The sequence below is a fragment of the Sycon ciliatum genome, chromosome 1 (genome assembly GCF_964019385.1).
Source record: "Sycon ciliatum chromosome 1, ocSycCili1.1, whole genome shotgun sequence".
Lineage (NCBI taxonomy): Eukaryota > Metazoa > Porifera > Calcarea > Leucosolenida > Sycettidae > Sycon > Sycon ciliatum.
The window spans coordinates 32,807,523-32,822,321 of record NC_088643.1 but is presented as its reverse complement, the minus strand read 5'-3'; the positions used below and the strand labels follow the sequence as shown (position 1 = coordinate 32,822,321).

Sequence of the window (14,799 nt, the reverse complement as noted above, 5' to 3'; positions counted from 1 at the left end):
CCTAATCCTAAAGCAAAATATAATACAAAGCTTACATTTGTTTGCAGTCTGTCTGATCAGCGCTTACCCAGGACCGGTGCTGCCAGCTTTCATGGCAGTTTGCATGTGGGCTTCCGTCACTCGGCTGTGCAAGGCACGGCCGAAGTCTCCCCAGGAATGGACGGAAGAGCACGCACGGGAGTGGGCATGTGAGCGGCGGTAGGGTGGCACGAATGGAATCGCTTGAAATCTTGCCTGGAGAGAGCGTCAGCAAGGATGTTGGTAGTTCACGGTATGTGACGGGCGGTGACCATAAAATTACCCTTGGCGCAGATGAAGAAGAGCTGCCGTAGGAGTGACATCACATTAGGGCAGCGACTGGTGCCAGACTTGAGAACAGCGGCGACAGCTTCGTTGTCGGTATGGAAGCGGATACGCTTGCGACACCACTGGTGGCCCCACGTAGCACATGCAATGCAGATGGGGTACAGCTCCTTGAACGTAATGCAGAGCGGAGTGTGTTGTGGTGACCAGGTGTCGGCGAACCAATGCGTGCCGTAAACTGCGCCATGCCCAATGGCGCCAGATGCGTCAGTTTCTATCAGGATGTCGCTGGCCAGAGTCTCCTGGAGATCGAGGAAGAATGACTTGCCATTCCAGCCATCGAGTAGGTGAGACCACCAAAGAAGGTCCAGATGACATTCTGGGGAGAGACGGATGCGGTGGTAGGGCTTGGAAACGTTGCGCGTGGCATCGTACAGTCGGCGCATGAATGTACGGCCCGGCGTGATGACGCGGCTGGCAAAGTTCAGCTTGCCCAACAGCTGTTCAAGCTCCCGTAGACGGCAGGATTGGCGTTGGCGAAAGGCCAATAGTCTGGAGCGGATGTCGTCAGCCTTGTCCTGTGGGAGACGAGCCACTTTCTGGACGGAGTCCAGTTCGATGCCCAGGAAGGTGAGACAGGAGGTTGGGCCGACTGTCTTTTCGTCGGCAATGGGAACTCCCAGGTAGCGGAATACGGAGAGGACTACGTTCAGACGCTGCGCACATAGCGTTGAGTTTGCAGGGCCACAGAGCCAGAAGTCGTCCAGAAGGTGCAGGAGGTGGGGAACCTGGAACAGTTCACAGCTTATCTGGCAAAGTGCGTCCGCAATGCAGTTAAACAAGTAGGGTGCGGACCTCAGCCCGAATGGCAGTACTTTGTCATAGTAGAATTGGCCCTGCCACTGGAAACCCAACAAATGGTATGCAGTGGGTGCGACCGGGACCAGTCGAAATGCATTGCGTATGTCGAGCTTCGCCATCAAGGCACCGGTACCTTGACGTTGCAGACGCTCAATGGCATCGTCCACTGTGACATAATGTAGGGAGAACGAATCCTTGTTTATTCCATCATTGACAGACATACGGTCAGGGTAAGACAGGTGGTGAATGAGGCGGAATTTCCCGTTGTTCTTGGGCACTACGCCGAGCGGAGAGCATACAAATGGGTGGAAAGGCTGGACCGAGAAAGGACCGGCCGATTCGTCACGTCGGACCCGGTCAGCAGTTTGTTGTTGTACAAACTGAGCATGTTCAATGGCAGTTGGGAGGTTGCCGGAGATGATAGATAACCCTAACCCTAACCCTAACCCTAGCCCCAACCCTAACCCTGATCCTAAACCAAAATCTAATACCAAGGCATACAGCTAATTGCAATTCTATGACACAGGCAATGCGAATGCTGGTGCCAACGCAAAATCAAACGCTAACCCTAACCCTAACCCTAACCCTAACCCAAACAATGACTCTAGCCCTGAACCAAATCTAATACCTTAAGCTTCCATTTATTTGCAATTTTAAGCCTGGCCTTGAACTAATGCTATTGAAAACGAGTAAAATAACGACAAAAAACATTAACCCTAACCCTAACCCTAACCCTAACTCTAGACCTAGCCCTAAACCAAAGGCTTTTAGTAAGGGGTACAGCTAATTGCAATTCTAAGCCTTATCCTGAACCAATGCTGGCGAAAACGATCAAAAAACGATAAAAAACATTAACCCTAACCCTAACCCCAAGCCTAACCCTAATCCTAAACCAAAATCTAATACCAAGGCATACACCTAATTGCAATTCTAAGAAACAGGCAATGCGAATGCTGGTGCAAACGCAAAAACAAAACGCTAACCCTAACCCTAACCCTAACCCTAACCCTAACCCAAACCCTAATCCTAATCTAACCCTAACCCTAGCCCTAACTCTAGCACTAGCCCTAAACCAAAGGTTATTAGGAACGGAGTTGTAATTCTAAGCCTAGTCCTGAACCAATGCGGGCGAAAACGATCAAAAACATTAACCCTAACCCTAACCCCAAGCCTTTTTTTTTACAGTGTAGGTCGGAAGCAGTTTCCCACGCTCCTGTGTTTTTGGGCTTTTTTACCTGTGTAGAGACCGTCCGATGCCAGATACAACACTGTCCTGGGCTATGGCGACAGGCGTGCCAATAGATGTCGAGCGTCCGGCAGATCTGGTGTCCCCCACCTTCGAATCGGCAAGTTCAAACCAGAGTACTAGTATGGAGAAATCTTACTTTCTGAAGATCGTTGAGATACTGGAGCTAGACCGCAGTGCAGCTGAGGATAGGGAGAAACGACTTCTAAATCGTATCGACCACCTTACGCGGAAGGTAGAAGCGCTCACAAACGAGATGACGGCCAAAGACGCCAAGGATCTCCCTCGGTGCAAAAATCATCCCAGAAGAAACAGAAGCGAGTTGCAGCTTCCAGCCCTGGCGTACCCGTACCCGTAGCTGGCTGTCCTCAAAAGGAACTAGTACGAGATTCGGTTGAACCATGCTCCTCAGTTGTACGTACCGAACAACAAGATACCAGCATGACTGAAGCGTCCAGGGTGCATCAAATGGACCCAGATGCTCCAACTGATGCAAAACCTGGCAAACAAGGACTTTCCAGAATGCTCCCTACTTTTGAAGAGGATGCGGAAGGCAGCAATTTATGGCAGCTGATCTGCACCAAGAAGCCAACAGGAAGGAAGGCTGTTCTGTTTGTGGGCAACCTCCGGAAGGATTGCGATGCAGATACCCTTTGTCAATACGTACAACAAAGGGCGCAAGAGGTTGGCGTGAAGGTGCAAATCCATGATTGCACGCTATTTCCCAAGGAGAAAGGTCACTCAGCCCGACTCATTCTCAACAGAACGAGTATTGAACTTGTAAATACAAAGGAATTTTGGCCATCTCCGTACTACAGTGGAAAATGGAACTTCGACAAGTACCCTGGATCTGGGAACTCAGTGGATATGCAGAAGCCTGACGGACCAAAAGATCAGTCAGCGACCAGCGATCTCAACGATGGAGTGCTTACCCGCAGCAAATCTAAAGGTCAATGCTGACAATCTCATTTCTGAATGTTTGCAGCATCAGACGGAAAGTGGATGAGGTGAAGGAGTTCCTGTCGGCCAGAGGAGTGCACATCTTTGGTATGTCAGAAACCTGGCTGAAACCCGATGTTGGTGATGGAGAATTGGCGATTCCTCATTACAAACTTTTCAGGAAGGACCGCCCCATCCAGCAAGGTGGTGGCGTCGGCATTTACTGCCATGAGTCTGTGGTTGTCCGAAGACGAATGGATTTGGAAGCTGCTGAGCTAGAGATTGTATGGCTGGAAGTCAGATGTCCTGGTGATACTCTCCTTGTCGGGTGTGGATACCGTCCTCCAGACAAGCCAGTGCCGTACTGGGACTCTCTTCAAGAGAACATAGAAACTGCTATGGAAGGCCCTCAGGCATCTACCGTTCTCATTGGAGACTTCAACATTGATTACAGCTGTGAGAACTCTCCGAACGCACAACATCTGCACCGAGTACTATCCAGTAGTAATCTTCGGAATTATGTCACCTCACCAACTCGTGTCACGAGCCACACGGCTTCAACCATAGATCTGTTTCTGTCAAATACACCCATTTCTGGTGCCTGTGAAACGATTTACGGAGATATTAGCGACCATTTCGCCATCCTTGCACACTTGCCTGTAAACCAGACAGGGGTAAACCGAACATCACAACCCGGACAGAGTCGCCGTATCCACACCATCGACTGGGAGAAGTTTCAGACTGATCTGTGTGTCCACTTTCATCAGTTCCCTCGGAACGGCACGATAAATGACATGACAGGTGCATTCACGTCTGCTATTTGGAAACACTAGATGAGCACGCCCCCTTGGTGGCGAGGCGCAAGCGTGGTCGCCGGATCTGTCCTTGGTTAACTGAGGAGTTGGTATCTGCAGTACGGCACCGCAACAGGCTACACCATCGACTCATGAAGGATCAAGCCAATGAGGTGATTCGTGAGCAACATCGGCTCGCCAGAGCTTTTGCCAGGAAGCTTAACCGAAAGCTTCGTAACCTGTACTTCGTAAACCAGTGCAACACACCTGATCAGCGGAAACTTTGGTCAGCAATGAACACAGTCACAGGGCGACGGAAGGAACGTCAAATACCTCAGGTTTCTGTTGAGGATCTCGGCCATGTCTTCGGTGAAATTGTCAATGACCCAAGCAGACCACAGAATCTGCACCCGCCACTTGGGCCAATGCCAGCCAACAGTCTTCACGTCTTCAAACCTGTAAGTGTTGCAGATGTTGAAAAGTGTCTTAAAGCTGTGGATCCATTCAAAGCTGCCGGCAGTGACTCTGTACCTGGAATTGTCCTGCGGCAATGTGCAAATGTGCTTGCTCCTCCACTTTCCTGTATCATTAATAGTTCACTACAGAGTGGTGTTGTGCCCACCACGTTCAAGCACTTCCACATCAGTCCCCTGCATAAAGCCGGAGACCGCTCATCAGCCCGCAACTACAGACATGTATCCTTACTCCCTATCGTTTCGCGTATCCTAGAGCAGTTTGTGAAGAGACAGCTGACAGAATATCTGTACAGCAATGATTTATACCCGATGACTCAATTTGCATATCGACCCCGCCATTCAACAGAAGATGCATTGGTACTAGCAGTGAATCGCTGGCTATTAGCGAAATCCGAGCGCAAGTACACCGGTTTGGTTATGATTGATATGTCGAAGGCGTTTGATCGTGTACAACATGAGAGGCTGGTTAATGAACTGCACACCCTAGGCATTGGAGGAGCACCCCTACACTGGTTCTGTGACTACCTCAGTGGCAGGTCACAGCAAGTGAGGGTGCTGGACAGCTTGTCTTGCTCTGTTGGCTGTACGCGTGGTGTTCCGCAAGGGAGCGTTCTTGGACCCATTCTCTTTGTGTTGTACACCCGTAATCTGCACACAGCACTTCCTGCAACTGTCAATCACCAAGAATTTGCTGACGATATAATCCTTGATTTCTCCCATCCTGACTTAGATTTTGTTGGCAGAACTCTGACGAGAGCAGTAACTGATATCTCCCGATGGCTTGAAGACATCGGCCTCGTAATGAATGCCAGCAAGACTCAGGTCATGTTCGTTCAGCCTCGTGGCGCAGCCATTGCCACACCCGATGTTTTCTGCAACAACGAGCAACTGGAGGTGACGGCCACCGCAAAATACCTTGGTGTGATCGTTGACGACCAATTGTCATGGTGGCCACATGTCGACTATGTGTCACGTAGAACTGCACAAACCATAGGGCAATTGTGGAGACACGGGCGTTCACTAACGCTTAGAGCTCGACGGTCGTGGTACACCAGTATGGTAAACAGCCAGCTGTGTTATGCTTCAGCAGCATTCTACCCAAGCCTCACAGCTCAGCTTCTCGACCGTTTGGGGAAGATCAGCAAGGCTGGAGTCAGAGCTGTGTTTCAGCTCCCTCGTCAAACACCGACCGCACCTCTTATTTCTAGATTAAATATTTCCCCACTGATCCACCATTTTAAGCTCAAGATTGTTGTTTTTGTCCATAGATGTCTTGCCTCCAATGCAAGCATGCTATTTTCGCCTTTCTTTCTGTTGATCGCTGAACCTGGTCTTGAGCAAAGCACACGCCGTGTTACACGTGGCCAGGTCTCACGTCTTCTCCAAATTCCGTTCGTTCGTGGACCAGCATCTCGAGCGTCCATGCAATTCGTGGGCAGCGTGTATTGGAACAGGCTTCCGGCAAATATTCGTTGCCATGAAGATATTCTGGGTTTCAAAGCCCTGCTGTGCCCAGATGTTCTTGACACGCTTTCTCTGTCTTGACTCATTCGTCAGACATGTGCATTTTGATCTTTTGGTTTGGTCTCTAATCGACAAACTGACTTTTCTCCTCAAATACCTCAACTTCTTTATTTCTATTTCATACATCTGCTCCGTTTATTCCTTACTGTTTTCTTTCTATCTTTTTCTTTTCTTTCCCTTGTCATTTAATCACTGTCACTCACATACAAATACCGTCATAAAATATATAACACAAGATTTTCTCATCTTTTTCTATTTCTTGTTTTTCATTAGCTCTAGCATGTTCATTCACATTCTTCATCATTTGTGAGAACTAGACCTGGTCTAGTGAGAAGGCATTCTACTGCCTGTAATTCTGGAGAAGTAAAATAAAGTAACAACAACAACAACAACCCTAACCCCAACCCTAACCCTAATCCTAAGCCAAAATATAATACCAAGGCATACAGCTAATTGCAATTCTAAGCCACAGGCAATGCGAATGCTGGTGCAAACGCAAAACCGAACGCTAACCCTAACCCTAAGCCTAACCCAAACACCCTAGCCCTGAACCAAATATAATACCAAAGCTTACATTTATTTGCAATTCTAAGCCTGGCCTTGATCTAATGATGTTGAGAACGAGTAAAAAAACGCCAACAAAAACATTAACCCTAACCCTAACCCTAACCCTAACCCTAACCCTAAACCGAACTCTAGCCCTAGCCCCAAACCAAAGGCTATTAGGAAGGGGTACAGCTAATTGCAATTCTAAGCCTAATCCTGAACCAATGCCGGGGAAAAAGATCAAAAAACGATAAAAAAGATTAACCCTAACCCTAACCCTAACCCTAGCCCTAGACCCAACCCTAACCCTAATCCTAAACCAAAATCTAACACCAAGGCATACAGCTAATTGCAATTCTAAGATACACGCAATGCGAATGCTGGTGCAAACGCAAAATCGAACGCTAACCCTAACCCTAACCCTAACCCTAACCCAAACAATGACTCTAGCCCTGAACCAAATCTAATACCTTAAGAGAGCATGTCTGAGAAAACCAGAACATATGTGCAAGTCGATCTCTCAGATTTCGCTCAAATTTTGCAGGTAGGTTTGCTTTGGGGTGTAGATCGACATTCCAAAGCCCGCGCAAAATCTTTTGAAGGGAACCATGAAATTGGTATACCCCTCAATATTGGCCCAGTATTGGCACAATTTATGGGTCTACAAACGAGCCACGGCACAGCGTACAAGAACAAGCTACGAACAAAACTCCATCAAGCCAACATTACCTCACCTTAGAAGAGTTCTTGGGGCAGCACCACTTAGCCACGCCAGCATCCCAGAAGACGAGGGCAATCATGCCTTGACGCCACAAATGATCGTCTTGAAAATAGCCAAATTACAAGCGCTGATAAAACAGCGAGCTACGTCCTCAATTAGCAAACACTATACACCGGCAGATAGTAGAACACCTCTTCTAACACTGAGGACATGTCCCCCATCATCCTTTTTGGGTTTTCTTGAAATAAACAATTTTGAAATTTTCCACTCGACCATTCTGAAATACGTCCAAACTCATACCTGCGCAGGAAAGCTCGCCCCTCCGCGACGTCTACTCAGCAAATTCTACTCCAACACCACTCCCAACGCTGCAGAACAAAGTGTATTGTTGACTCTGACAAGGAAAAGCAGCGGTGATCACTTGTCACTCCAAACGACAAGCTTCTCCTTGCGCCAGCAACATTTTTCGGTGCAACAGTTGATGCAAAAGTGACTGAATTTTTGCGTGTAGTTTTTGGGTTTTACTGCAAGAGGAATGATGAAATCACGTGCCTCGTGACACAAGAATGCCAGGACTCGTAGATCACGGTTCAGCAGTTGTTCCAAGTCACCTTGATCAAGCGCACCTGCGCTGCACTTACATGGATCAGCCGTTGATCTAGATCGGATCAAGCGCATCTTGATGTCCAGCTCAAGAGCACGCATGTCGTGTTGTAGGCCTTCCAGCCGGGACTTTCCCTCAACATGCAGCACAGAGACTAGGGCGAGTAGGGTCAAATCACGTTGTTCATGACGTAAGAAATCTGCCACGTGGGCGCGCCACATACCCATGCAACCAGTGCAGCGTAGGCCGCGCGCTGGTCAACTCCAACCGACCATGATGGCATGGACCACGCTCATTCCTTGCTGTTGCAGATCTACGTGGATCATCAGCATGTAAACTAGCCACAGTTCCTGTTGAACCATGTTCGGGATGAGCGAGGTTAGTGTGAAAAAATGCATCCCTGTTCTTACTGCAAGAGGAAATATCTCAAAGAATTCTTGCCAATGCAATACTGCTAGCGTTATAACGATCGTTTCTGCATGTTCTGAGCAGAGAATGCAAGAAATATAATGCATCTTACCTCCTCCCTCATGGTCTGTTTCGAATAGCACCTCAGGAACGAACGTGATCGTGTGAATTGAGTCGTGCACCAGAAAGCATTATTCTACGTCACGATCCACGTGATTTCTTCATTCCTCTTGCAGTAATTGCAGTAAAATCCAAAAACTACACGCAAAAATTCAGTCACTTTTGCATCAACTGTTGCACCGAAAAATGTTGCTGGCGCAAGGAGAAGCTTGTCGTTTGGAGTGACAAGTGATCACTGCTGCGTTTCCTTGTCAGAGTCAAAATTACACTTTGTTCTGCAGCGTTGGGAGTGGTGTTGGAGTAGAAATTGCTGACTAGATGTCGCAGAGGGGCGAGCTTTCCTGCGCAGGTATGAGTTTGGACGTATTTCAGAATGGTCGAATGGAAAAATTCAAAATTGTTTATTTCAAGAAAACCCAAAAAGGATGATGGGGGACATGTCCTCAGTGCTAGAAGAGGTGTTCTACTATCTGCCGGTGTATAGTGTTTGCTAATTGAGGACGTAGCTCGCTGTTTTATCAGCGCTTGTAATTTGGCTATTTTCAAGACGATCATTTGTGGCGTCAAGGGATGATTGCCCTCGTCTTCTGGGATGCTGGCGTGGCTAAGTGGTGCTGCCCGAAGAACTCTTCTAAGGTGAGGTAATGTTGGCTTGATGGAGTTTAGTTCGTAGCTTGTTCTTGTACGCTATGCCGTGGCTCGTTTGTAGACCCATAAATCGTGCCAATATTGGGCCAATATTGAGGGGTATACCAATTTCATGGTTCCCTTCAAAAGATTTTGTGCGGGCTTTGGAATTTCGATCTACACCCCAAACCAAACCTACCTGAAAAATTTGAGCGAAATCTGAGAGATCGACTTGCACATATGTTCTGGTTTTCTCAGACATGCTCTCTTAAGCTTCCATTTATTTGCAATTCTAAGCCTGGCCTTGAACTAATGCTGTTGACAACGAGTAAAATAACGACAAAAAACATTAACCCTAACCCTAACCCTAACCCTTACCCTAACCCTAACTCTAGCCCTAGCCCTAAACCAAAGGCTATTAGGAAGGGGTACAGCTAATTGCAATTCTAATCCTGAACCAATGCTGGCGAAAACGATTAAAAAACGATAAAAAAACATTAACCCTAACCCTTACCCTAACCCAAACGCAAACCCTAACCCTAATCCTAAACCAAAATCTAATACCAAGGCATACAGCTAATTGCAATTCTAAGACACAGGCAATGCGAATGCTGGTGCAAACGCAAAACATAACGCTAACCCTAACCCTAACCCTAAAACTAACCCTAGCCCTAACCCTAACCCTAACCCCAACCCTAACCCTAATCCTAAACCAAAATAAAATACCAAGGCATACAGCTAATTGCAATTCTAAGCCACAGGCAATGCGAATGCTAGTGCAAACGCGAAACAGAACGCTAACCCTAACCCTAACCCTAACACTAACCCTAACCCTAACCCAAATACTGACCCTAAAAAAATAATAATAATAACGCTTCGCGTGAGACTCGGCTGGAAGCCGGGTTTTCCGCATCCGTAATCCTAACCCTAACCCTAACCCTAACCCTAACCCAAACACTGACCCTAGCCCTGAACCAAATCTAAAACCTTCAGCTTCCATTTATTTGCAATTCTAAGCCTGGCCTTGACCTAACGTTAATGCTGTTGTAAACGAGTACAAAACGACAAAAAACATAAACCCTAACCCTAACCCTAATCCTAACCCTAACTCTAGCCCTAGCCCTAAACCAAATCTAATACTCAAGCTTACATTTGTTTGCAATTCTAAGCGTGGCCTTGAACTAATGCTGTTGAAAACGAGAAAAAAACATTAACCCTAACCCGAACCGTAACCCTAACCCTAATCCTAACCTTAACTCTAGCCCTAGCCCTGAACCAAAGGCTGTTAGTAAGGGGTACAGCTAATTGCAATACTAAGCCTAATCCTGAACCAATGCTGGCGAAAACGATCAAAAAACGATAAAAAACATTAAAGGGGAACTCCACGAAAAAATGAAAATTTGATAGCCTGTAGAGTTTCGGGCGCTGAGTCGAATGGTCTTGGTCCGAAGTCTCTACGAGAAAGCGTTCTTGAGATATTTCAATTTTAGCCACGCCCCATACCAATGTATGTGTGACGTCATTGTGGCAATGTGCGAAAATACTTGGATTTTGAATCTCACTTTCTTCAGGACGAAAGTCACTTCAGAAAGTAGTTTGCCAAGTCGCCTGAGCCGCTGCAATGCCAAATTGTTGTGTTGTTGATTGTGCCAGTATCACATCATCCTCCTGGGGTTAGTTTTCTCAAATTCCCAAAGGATGGAGACCTGGCAAAGCGCCGAGATGTTGCAATGCGTCGTGAAAATTTCAAGCCTATTTTCGCAGCACGAGCTATGTTTGCTCGCTGCATTTATGATCCAGAGGGACTTGAGAGCTGAGTTTTGACGAGTACGCCGTCCAGGAAAGCCCTCATCAGTGTACCAGTGCCCTCCGAACCGTGAGCCTCCAGCAAAGCGAACTCAACAAGCTGCAACTGAGAAAGCAGGGCGAGATACGTCCCATCAGGATCAGAAGAGTACATCACCCCATCAACTCCGACTGCAGCTAGCTGATGAACGATATTACCCCAGTAACTTTGCGCATACCAGTACTCAAACTGTGCACATCTGTCATCAACTGGGACGCAAACAGACAGACCCCCAGCAAGTACGAAGGTTACAGAACTGTTTGCTTGCGATGTGCAGGCAGCATGCACGACGAACTGTCTCACCAATCCTGCCAAACTGAACCAGTGTAAGTTGATTGCGTGGATATGTCTCTATTTATAACAGCTACCCTACTTCTAGGCATGGTTGCATGAATACCATATCACTCAGAGCAGTTGTTAGAAGTCGGGACAGCCTTGGAATAGTGCAAGTAAAGTGAAACAAAAATATATTACACTCCGAGTTCCACGCTTGCGGGATCACCAGGCCAAAAAAAATCTAATTTCGAACAAGGAATGGGTTCTGGTTGTATGCGAAAGAAAAGTAAGTGAAGACCTATTGTGCAAGGAATACAGTGAGAACTACACATATTATACACATGCACTGACACCATCACCCACATGCGCGCGCGTGCGTGTGCGTGCACACACACAAACCTGTCCCCGGGGAAAATTGTGGAAAAAAATCGCAAAAAACGCGGGGAAAAACGCGGCATAATATGGCATAATTTGCGGTGAATTTGCGGTAAATATGCGGTGAATGCGGCAATTTTCAGTGAGTATGTAGTGAAATCAACATCAGTTACAAGTCTCTGGTGTATAAAGCACCCATTATTTGAGTAAAAAGCCGCCACGATGAGACGTTGCTGACCGAAAAGTGCACTGTGTGTACGCCGTGTAGTGCAACAAAAAGTTCAAAAAACGCGGGAAAATCGCGGAAAACGCGGTCTTTTAAAAAATCGCAAAAAACGCGGAAAAAACGCGGCCGCGGAATCGCAATTTTCCCCGGGGACAGACAAACACAACAACACACACACATACGCACCCACATACTCAAACTCACTCGCACGCACGCTAGCCTAAGGATAGTACATATGCTGTAGTAGTGGTATACTTAGTGAAATGACTATGTGTACATCTAATGACGCCGCCACTCCACGCCAGAAGACAACAAACATCTGCTGCAACATTTTTGCTCCCGTCTCTTATGGGGAACACAGGGAATGAAACGAACAATGCAATTGAGAACAAGAGTCGTCCTGTACGGTGAAGTTTCCATTTTCTCATACAGCAGTATATTGTCTAAGCAAGTGTGTTTTCTCCACATTCTTTTTGCCATGCAGGTATATCACAGTGTCATGCCAAACTACATTCTCAAACGCATTCGTTTCTCAATTCTGGGGATGATTGGACACGCACATCTCGCAGCTCTTGACGACGTCAATGTCAACCGTCGCCACAGCACAACCAAAAAGACCGCGATAGGAAGGTATAAAGTCCAGTTCTCAAAGCATAAAGAAGACTGTGGCCAAATAGAAAATTATACGACAGAAAGAGCTAAGAGTATGTTGACAAGCTCATGTGTGAGGTGGTAGCGGTTGCAAGTGGCAACCTCCATGTTCCTGCCTTGGAGAAGCGTGTTTCCCTGCCAAATTCCAGGTGGAAGCCTCCTGAGAAGGCTGAGGTGGTGCAGGATTTGGATATCTTTGCCTGATGGTATTCACAACGCAGGCTGGAAGACGACAACGAACGTGCTTGCCCAATTTGCCGTGTACATAGTGTGTACTGCCTGTGTGCCGCATAGCGTAGAGATCTACACAAACACAGAATGTCATATGGAATGTGTATGATGAGTGCTTGTACACATACCACATTGCTGTACCGTAATAATTATTATAGTCAAATACTCATTTACTCTACATATGCGCTGTATTGCACCTACCGGTACCTACCTGCACTTTCAGTGCGCGCGCCATACTAATTTAGTGTCCACTGGTACAAAGATGGAGGGTCTTGTAGAATTTACCATAATTGCTGATTTCAAATTGAATTCCAATGATCTGGGGGATGAATACTGATTAGGACGCGTTCGATTACCTACTAGTACAGAGATGTCTTGGTCAGAAAGTACAGATTTCTTACTCTCCTGCCAGAATTTGTGCATTATTTTGGTGTACGCTTTCTTGACCCCACGCTTGTACGTTGCATGCCATGGTATACTAGAAAACGAGTTTATTGACAAAGTCTATCGCTTGAAACGATAAAGTATGGGTTCGGGTGTGATCAAAATTAATGCACCCATGGTGCTCATAAACTGTGTGCAGTGCTCTCTTCACCAACAGAACACTACCTACCATACTTTGTAGATCTTGTACCAATCCAAGGGAAAATGACAAAGACAAATGTGAGTCATGCATGAAAACTTGTGATAGCACGGTCTATACTACAGAACAACGTTGTTCGTGCTATGCCTGACAACAATAATTAGTTACACACAAAACATTACGCGCATCGATCCTCACAAGATAAGTCAAGACATACTCGGAGCAAAGAGAAATTTGTTTGTGTCATGCATGAAACTTGTGATAACTACCAGTACAATGTCTTTCTTGTGCGACGCCTACTGTAGTGCGCCTGACAACAATAAATTTCCCCCAAAAAATAAGAATAAGTGTATCATGCTGATACGCGATCCTCACAAGACAAGTCAAGGCAAACTAATTGAGGCTTACCTAATGTCAGACTCTTCTGTCACTGGCATTGGCGGCTTCTGCATGTCGAGATAACCTCGAAGAGCAGTGATGAGCACAGCCTAATGCAAGGATACGATCTCGTAATCTGCGAGGTCCGCTACGCAAGAAACCTTGGGCCGTCTTGTCGACAGCGACGGCAGCATCCTACCAGCAAAATCATTCCCGCGGGCTGGGCATGGCTATACACTTTTGTCCACGCTCGCACCAGTCGGAGTCCCAAACGAATCGAGATTCTGGTGGCCAAGCTACTCGTCTTCTGTCGGACGCAGCTGCTGACGCATCTTCTTCCTCCACATTTGTTACACGCGATGGCAGCTCCTCAGCAGAGTATCTGGGCTCCCTGCCCCAACCATACGCGGCGGTGGGCTGTTGGTCGTCCTCACTGGCCTCAGCATCGCTGCCTTCATTGCTGGGGACAGAGGATTGTTCGGAATCGCCCATCTTCCCTTGAAATACCAACTAAAATTAGTGCTTGTAGACTGGCGAAGAGAAACGACTTTGCCACAATGACGTAGGCAGCCCGTGATGATGTAACCAAATGGCCGCATGACGTCAGGGCGCGGCCCCCGTTTTTGCAATTTCAAAGTGAAATATCTCAAGAATGCTTCGTCGTAGAGACTTCGGACCAAGACCATTCGACTCAGCGCCCGAAACTCTACAGGCTATCAAAGTTTCATTTTTTCGTGGAGTTCCCCTTTAACCATAACCCTAAACCTAACCCTAACCCTAACCCTAACCCTAACTCCAGCCCTAGCCCTAAACCAAATCTATTACCCAAGCTTACATTTGTTTGCAATTCTAAGCGTGGCCTTGAACTAATGCTGTTGAAGACGAGTAAAAAATCGACAAAAAACATCAACCCTAACCCTAACCCTAACCCTAACCCTAACCCTAACTCTAGACCTAGCCCTAAACCAAAGGCTATTAGGAAGGGGTACAGCTAATTGCAATTCTAAGCCTAATCCTGAACCAATGCTGGCGAAAACGATCAAAAAACGATCAAAAACATTAAC

The 14,799-nt window shown here is 46.9% G+C and overlaps 1 protein-coding gene and 1 long non-coding RNA gene across 2 annotated transcripts; both read right to left on the bottom strand.

The window, feature by feature from the left end:
* Positions 1-266: 266 nt before the first annotated feature.
* Positions 267-1,385, bottom strand: LOC135830091 (uncharacterized). Its single transcript, XM_065342516.1, has one exon. The coding sequence runs from the start codon at positions 1,383-1,385 to the stop codon at positions 267-269; it is 1,119 nt and encodes a 372-aa protein (XP_065198588.1).
* Positions 1,386-11,451: 10,066 nt separating this feature from the next.
* Positions 11,452-14,361, bottom strand: LOC135823470 (uncharacterized). The gene is made up of 3 exons (XR_010554719.1): positions 13,766-14,361; positions 12,055-12,846; positions 11,452-11,690 (listed from the first exon to the last, which is right to left on the bottom strand). It is a non-coding gene; the product is annotated as an uncharacterized LOC135823470 (long non-coding RNA).
* Between the last annotated feature and the right edge of the window lie 438 nt (positions 14,362-14,799).